This window comes from Sebastes fasciatus, chromosome 8, assembly GCF_043250625.1.
Source record: "Sebastes fasciatus isolate fSebFas1 chromosome 8, fSebFas1.pri, whole genome shotgun sequence".
Taxonomy (NCBI): domain Eukaryota; kingdom Metazoa; phylum Chordata; class Actinopteri; order Perciformes; family Sebastidae; genus Sebastes; species Sebastes fasciatus.
In genome coordinates, this window is record NC_133802.1 from 34,311,660 (window position 1) to 34,319,149 (window position 7,490).

Below are 7,490 nucleotides of genomic sequence, written 5' to 3' on the forward strand. Positions count from 1 at the left end.
GTTCCTGGTTTCTGGACTTTTATTTGAGCTTGCATTTTGTTAAAATGTTTGAATACATAAAAAGTTATTTAAAAATGTCAAACTGACCAGATATCAAATTTCCATTTTTTCTTTAAAAACCATTTGGTGTAAAAACTTAGGACAGATTAGAAAAACATTTGCTGTTTCCCCAAAACGTTTTGTAGCTGTCACATAAAAATAATGGAAAAAAAACAAGTCTGCATAGATTCTGCAGGCAATCGGTGGTAATCTGGTCAAATGCATGGTGCAAGCTTGTGACGATCGTCAAGTCAAATCTTTATTGCTCAGATCTTGTTTGATGTTTCATCTTGTTGTTGACAAAAAACTGTAAAGAAGAAAAAAGGAGCAAATTAGTCAAATGTTAGTCATCTGGATTTTCAATCATGTGAGTTTAGTCTTGTAACTGGTGCATCATCAGTTCTCCCTGGTGCATCATCACCAGATAGCAGAACAAGAATCTGAAGCTTACGCTGCTGCTTTTAATGGAGAAGAGACAATAGTGAGGCTCTGTAGAGCCAGACAGTTTGCTTTATCAAATCCACTGCATTACCTCATGTTTGGATCATCCACTACAGAGTCTAAAAAGTGCAAATGACAAGCTAGCCAAACTTAATTAGCTAGCTTAGCTATTCAAATTTTAATGTTTTAAGTTCCCTAGTATTTACTGTCAGCTCTGTCTGAATCCAGATATTTGTGAAGCTTGAGTTAATGGAAATGATCAGGACAGACTGGGATCAGCAATCCTGAGGCTGCAGACTCACCCGGACGATGGTAAAAGATGGTAGGTGCCGGTGGGCAGGTTGTTTCCTACTCAGCCCCACCCTGCTGGGCCTCGGGAGCGGACGTTTTCTCTGCAGATGGTTCGCCTCCTGTCTTGGCCTCCTTGGTCTCCTGGCCGGGTTTGCCACCAGTCTGTGGGCGTCTGCGGCGGTAGTTGAAGTTGCGACGATAGCGCCGCTGGCGGGGCTGTTGGTTCTGACCATCTTCGCCGCCCTGATTCTCCTTGTCCTCCTCACCGTCCCGCACCGGTCTGGGACGGGGTGGACCCCTAGAGGGAACAAGCAGAAAGCAAGCGGCTGTAAGCAACCATGGATTATAAAGTGACTGATATCATGCAAAGAATACATCCTTCACAAACAAGATGCAGTTATTAAGACAATTGCTACTAAAAATGTACAGAAGCAAAATTTGAATGCACAGCTGCAATTTGAGGTTAGGCTTCAACAACAGGAGAGCTTCTCTGACCGAAACAGGTGCCAATTTATTCATTCAGGTTCGTTTTAAGAGGCAAATTTAAGTTGGTAGACTCAGGGCTCTAGTGTTCAGACAGCCCGGTCCTTTACTCTCCCATTGTTGCAGCCCTGTGTCAATGAAGCCAACATGTAAACCTTGGAATGAACCTTGGTCGGAAGCCTCTGTAGTAGCTCTGCCTCGCTGGTTTGTTGCCCTGGTCGGGACCTCCCTGACCGCCCTGACCGCCCTGACCGCCCTCGTCACCCTCGCCGCCCTGAAAGCAAATAGATCAAACAACTGACACGCAGCTTTTCCCAAAGCCAACATGTGGGCAAACAGACTTTAGAACATTCATAATGAAACGTTCAGCCCTTGTAATTAACTTAATGCTTAGGCTGATAGAAGTGCAACATCAAGTAGCTCACACAAAGCTGAGTTTAGGGGCCTTTTTAAGTCAATTTGCAAAAGATTGGCCAGACCCCCGACACACCAAGCTTTTTTTTTTTGCACAACCACGTGAGTGTTGAAGGAGAGGGCGTTGTGTATGACATCAACGTGTCCCGACTGGGACTGCTGGGTGCCTGCTTCAGGATAGAAGCCCTGGGACGGCGTACCTCAGTCATCTCCCCACGTGGTGCGTTGGTGTACGGGGGCCGGCGGCCATAACGTCTACGTACAAAGTATGGCGGGTAGCGCCGTCTGCCAGGGTAAGCGGGCCTGCGCTGCTGTGGCTGTGTGTCTCCTTCAGGGGCGCTCTCTCCCCCATCTCGGCTGCCTTTGTCACGACCTCCGCTGCTGGGCGCGTCGCCCTCTCCATCACTCTGGTAGTTATCTGGATATTCTCCAGCGCGGGGAGGGCCCCTTCTCCGTGGATAGCGCCTGTAGCGGTTCCTGTCAGCAGCGTACTTACTTCCCTGGACTGCAATGCCTCCTGGGCCGGTGACATTTGCCGCCTCTGCTCCCTTTTTTTTTTTTTAGAAGAAGAAATGTAATTACCAAAATTAATTATCTAGGAAACAACAATTAAAAGGATGAATTTTTGAATTAACTTTGGACCTAGTCACAAAAAAATCACCAACCAAAGCACAGCTTACCTTTTCTCCCTCAACTACGTCAAACTCCACAGTTTCTCCGTCTCCAACACTGCGAAGGTATTTCCTCGGGTTGTTCTTTTTGATGGCTGTCTAAAAGCAGGAATAGTTCAGATGGGAGATTTTAATATTCATGATCATTTAAAAAAAAAAAATTAAGAAAAGAACACTACCTACAACTTACCTGGTGTACAAAAACATCCTCTTTTGTATCATTCCTTAAAAAAAAGGGGAGAAGAAAACCACTCGGTTAGTTCTAGTTATCAGTATCTTGTTGAGCTACAGAATATAACGACGTCTCTGCAGACAGATTGCGACTCAACCAGAGAGTGTGCGGATAAGTACTCTGCGTAACAACAGCATGGAGACCAGCAGACAAATCGTCTGGTCAGCTTTGTAAGCAATCAAAGCCATAATAGGATTGGGAATGTTCCTTCACTCACAGAGAGATGATATCAGGGTCTTTAGGAAGCAGGGATGGGGGTGGGGTCCACTTACCTATTGATGAAACCATATCCATTCCTGACGTTGAACCATTTGACTGTACCCAAGACTTTTGTTGCTGCAATGAGACAAGATAAAACAGAATCGTTAACTAAGCTTCAGTCATTTCCTTTTCAATCAATGAGAAGCTTCTAACCAGCTTGACCATCAAGACCTGGAGAACAGTAAGGGAATCAAATAACGAAGGCCAGATAATGTGGAAGTTATATTTAACTCCCAACTGTCACCCTTTTTATAGATCCTGGTGCTTAGGGGTGCCAGCTGCACTTTGGGTGTGAGATATGAACCAAGAACAGCATTATGACCCAGTAATGACTGCGCCATTTCTCATGCGGAACTTAAAGCTGTTCTCCTCCACGTTATCAGGGCCTCTGTGTTATAGGGCTCCTGTGATGCGGCATATTGCGATAAGATACTTGAGTGCTCACTGGCGTTTCAAAGTCCACCTACTGCAGACCTACTACAGTAGACCTCTCAACATGTTCAAACAAAAGCTGCAACAAGTCATAGTTGACTGCTGTACTTGCTGACCAGCCCTCACCTCTCTCTCTCTCTCTCTCTCATTACAATTTTGAAAAGAACATCCAGTAATCCACCTTTCTTAGTACATAATGTTTATTAATTTCTGACCTATTTATTTACCTATGCTGTTTTTAGCCATTTTCTCATATGTTTGTCATACTGTATTGTATCTGTGCTGTTTGTGTCGCTTGTGTGGACTGGTGGACTCTTGGCCATGTCATCATTGTAAATGAGAATTTCTCAAATGATTTTACCTGGTTAAATAAAGGTCAAATAAAAAAGACACACAGTAAACCTACTACAGTAGACCTACTGCGGAAGACCTACTACGGAAGACCTACTACGGAAGACCTACTACAGTAGACCTACTACAGTAGACCTACTACAGTAGACCTACTGCGGAAGACCTACTACGGAAGACCTACTACAGTAGACCTACTACAGTAGACCTACTACAGTAGACCTATTACAGTAAACCTACTACAGTAAACCTACTACAGTAAACCTACTACAGTAGACCTACAACAGACCTACTACAGTAGACCTACTAAATACAGACCTGCTACATACAGATCTACTGCAGACCTACTGCAGACCTACTGCCCCATTTCGCGCCGCAGTGCTGAGCACCGGAGCGCTCACACGTGGTGGAGTCGCGCCCGGATCCCTCAGCAGACCAGCTGGCTTGTTAGCATGGTAGCTAACGAGGTCTCAACCATGTGGTTGGATTAAAGCCAGCAGGCGGAAACTACCGCAGCACCTCAGATCGCATCTATTCACACCAAACCCCCTCATGTCAGAACACACATATAAACATGTCCGTGTATTAACAGGTTTCATCTATCAAATCAAACTAAAAGGCAGAAAAGGAAACCCGTGGAATCAGACTGGCGGACATTTTGGGTCCCTTCAGCCGTGTTAAGAGCTAACCTAGCATCGTTAGCCGAGGAGCTAGCCCCGCTAGGCCCGGACATCCTTACATCCTTACAGCCTCCAACAGCTGCTTCTGATGTGTATATATATTCATATTTAGTTATAGCGTCGACATATATGTCGGACACGCGTTTGTTGACGTGTTCTGACGGTTCTGCAGGAGAACCCTGGCTGTAAGACGGAACCAGCCGGTTCCCTGTGAACAAAGGGACGAGCAGTGAAGCTAACTGTTAGCTACCGGCAGCTAACCCGAATGACACATTACATCTATTTCCTCATTCACAACATCTCTGACTGAAGGCAGGATGATATCCACTATAGGATCGATATACCTGCACACACACACTCTGACCTGAGGTTATCTTTCACCTGTTAGAATCTAATATTGTGGTTCTTTTTCCTCATTTGTTCCTCGGTAGCTAACAGTTAGCTCCGCTGCTCGACGGCTAGATGAGCAGAATGAAATCCCGGTTCCGCCGTGATGTGTGATTAACGGGTAAATATAACGCTACCGTTAACGCCTAACTGACTGTCACCTGATGGGTTATAACGTGTACCGAGTGACGTTAACGTAGAAACAACCACACGGCCGTTAATCAGCCTGGAACCGGCCGGTTCGAGGTGTGACATTCTGCTGGCGGTTAGCCGTCAGAAGGCCGGTAAACGGTAAACGGTGAACGGGGACAGATTAACCGGTTAAAATGTAAATGTAAAGAACTACCTTTATACATTTATTCTGATTTAATAATTAATGTCACTTGGAGAAATGATTCACAATTTATCAAGCAGTGAATATGTAAAGCTAGAAATGATTACTGATATTACAACTGACATTGTAAAATATGTGCAGCTAACGGCTACTGACGGCTACTGACGGTTACTGACGGTTAGTAGCCGTTAGGACCGTCGCTTCGCTTCTTGTCAGCAGATTTATGTTTCATCGCCTTTAAATAACATTTATCATCTTTAATACCTAATTTAAATTAAACACTTTAGTAACAGACATCCCACAGATGATACATATAACAGGATTTATTAGATAAATGTATTTAATCATCTGTTAATGTCCTCTAACGTTACTCTCTATGAGAGTTAACGGCTTTATGTCTAAACGGTTAAACGGCGGTTAGCTGAGCCGGTGGTCGGTTAGTTCCAACCGCCGCTTTCTGCGCATCGCCTCTTACACGGTGTCCTGAACCACGCTAGGAGCTAACGGAGCTAGCTGAGCTAACTGAGCTAGCAGAGCTAGCTGAGCTGACTGAACGGAGCTAACACTGAGCTAACTGAGCTAACGGAGCTAACGGAGCTAACGGAGCTAACTGAGCTAGCAGAGCTAACTGAGCTGACTGAACGGAGCTAACACTGAGCTAACTCTCCGGTAGCCGGTCTTCGGTAGCCGGTAGTAGCCGGTAGTATCTGTTCTTACCGATGACCTTCTTGTCCCCCGCGGTAGCTTCGGCTGCCGGGCTGGATGGGCTCTCCGCGTCGGCAGCGACGTCGGGCGGTGGTTGCGTCTCGGCCTCGCTGCTCATGGTTCCTCCTGGTTGGTCTGGTGTCTGGTGCTGCCGGCGGCGGCTCTCTGCTGTGTTTTCCCGGTGCTAGATGGTAACCTGGGCCGGCTGGTGGTGGGGGCTGCTGCCTGCGGCTCTCTGCTGCTTCTCTCTCCGCTCCCGGTGCCGATCGAACTGGGCAGAGTGAGACAGAGAGCCGGAGACTGGTCCCGTCGGGCGGCCGCCCAGCGAGCCCTCCCATTGGCTGGAATCTGCACCGAGACACACAACGCGCTCCTATTGGCTGAGACGGCTGTCAGTGACGGTTGAGAGCAGAGTTTGCTGAAAGTGATTGGCTGAAGGAGAATGTACCTGTCTATTGTTACCGCCCCCTTAGTGATGTCAAATCCAGACATGTCAGACAGATAACACACTGACACTTTAGGAACACAGAGTCTGCAATATTATATATATACTAGAATATATTGCAAATACTGCAATGATGACTATAATTATTATTATGCCATACTTGCATAAAATGTCATTAAATAGTATCAAAAGACAAAGCACGTGATTATCTTCATTTCATATTTGTAATCTCAGGTCAAAGCAGGTCTTCAGCTCAGTCTCTCAAATATAATTGTCATTTTGTAAACTGGGTGTTTGCCTGAGGTAAAGGTTGCTTGTATTGCTGCCATCACTACTGACAAAATATGAAATGCCTATAGACATTAATAATAGACATTGCACACTGTCTGTGATTGCTGCAGCACCGTGGAAATGTATTGAGGGATCACTGACCTAGTGTCTGCTCTGCTGTGTTTTTTAACGGATTCTAACAAAAAATACAAATACTGCAATGATGACTAGAATTATTGATATTGATATGCCATATTTGCATTAAATGTCGTCATTAAATAGTATCAAAAGACAAAGCACGTGATTATCTTCATTTCACATTTGTAATCTCAGGTCAAAGCAGGTCTTCAGTTCAGTCTCTCAAGCTTTGGAATATATAATTGTCATTTTGTAAACTGGGTGTTCGCCTGAGGAAAATCTTATGGCTGCCATCACTACCGACAAAATATGAATTGCCTATAGACATTAATAATATACATTGCACACTGTCTGTGAGTGCTGCAGCACTGTGGAAATGTATCGAGGGATCACTGACCTAATTAAAGGGAAGGATTAAAAATGCCTCAATATTTTATTTACGGAGCATGATGTAAATGTTATATATTTATCTTTTTTTTTACTGCATTGTCAGACCTGCTGTGGTATTGCCTCTCAAGCAAACATGATACTTTGGAAGATTTAGGAAGAGAGCTCCTTTTGGTGGTGTGCTGTAAGGACACAAAGTTCTCACCAGGCTACACACACACACAGCCCGTCAGTGTCGACAGCTACTGCAATACACCCAACACAAAGAACAACTGAATTCACTATTCCATATTATCACAGGACATTTCTGGAGGTTAACCCTGCTATTATAGTTGAAATGTGATATTATTTTGTAGGAGATTAGCCCCAAATCTTTTGTGGACTGTTTTTGAATAAAGGTCATCTCAGGACACCCAACAATAACCGTAATGTTCCTTCATAATTTAAAGACCAAGCGTGTGTCTTGACACCGTTCAGGATTCACAGGAGGACATTTAAACGTGTCTTTCTGTCAATTCTTTCTTAGATGATT

General features: G+C 44.8%; 1 protein-coding gene across 8 annotated transcripts; it reads right to left on the reverse strand.

The window, feature by feature from the left end:
- Position 1: 1 nt before the first annotated feature.
- On the reverse strand, positions 2-6,050 carry ybx1 (Y box binding protein 1). 8 transcript variants are annotated; one of them, XM_074642636.1, is made up of 8 exons: positions 5,731-6,050; positions 2,844-2,907; positions 2,530-2,563; positions 2,349-2,438; positions 1,869-2,216; positions 1,422-1,528; positions 783-1,069; positions 2-346 (listed from the first exon to the last, which is right to left on the reverse strand). In XM_074642636.1, the coding sequence occupies exons 1-7, from the start codon at positions 5,834-5,836 to the stop codon at positions 829-831; spliced, it is 990 nt and encodes a 329-aa protein (XP_074498737.1). In that variant the 5' UTR covers positions 5,837-6,050; the 3' UTR covers positions 2-346; positions 783-828. The 8 variants fall into 8 exon arrangements, with proteins under 8 accessions (XP_074498737.1, XP_074498744.1, XP_074498743.1 ...); XM_074642643.1 differs by having other exon boundaries at positions 1,422-1,510; positions 1,932-2,216; positions 5,731-6,044; XM_074642642.1 differs by having other exon boundaries at positions 1,410-1,510; positions 1,932-2,216; positions 5,731-6,044.
- Between the last annotated feature and the right edge of the window lie 1,440 nt (positions 6,051-7,490).

Excerpts from the sequence above, each read along its gene's own strand:
- ybx1 (XM_074642635.1), bottom strand. The coding sequence starts at position 5,836 with ATGAGCAGCGAGGCCGAGACGCAACCACCGCCCGACGTCGCTGCCGAC. Across the intron at positions 2,908-5,730 it reads GGGGGACAAGAAGGTCATCG|CAACAAAAGTCTTGGGTACA; the intron begins GTAAGAACAGAT and ends GTCTCATTGCAG. Across the intron at positions 2,217-2,348 it reads ACGTAGTTGAGGGAGAAAAG|GGAGCAGAGGCGGCAAATGT; the intron begins GTAAGCTGTGCT and ends AAAAAAAAAAAG.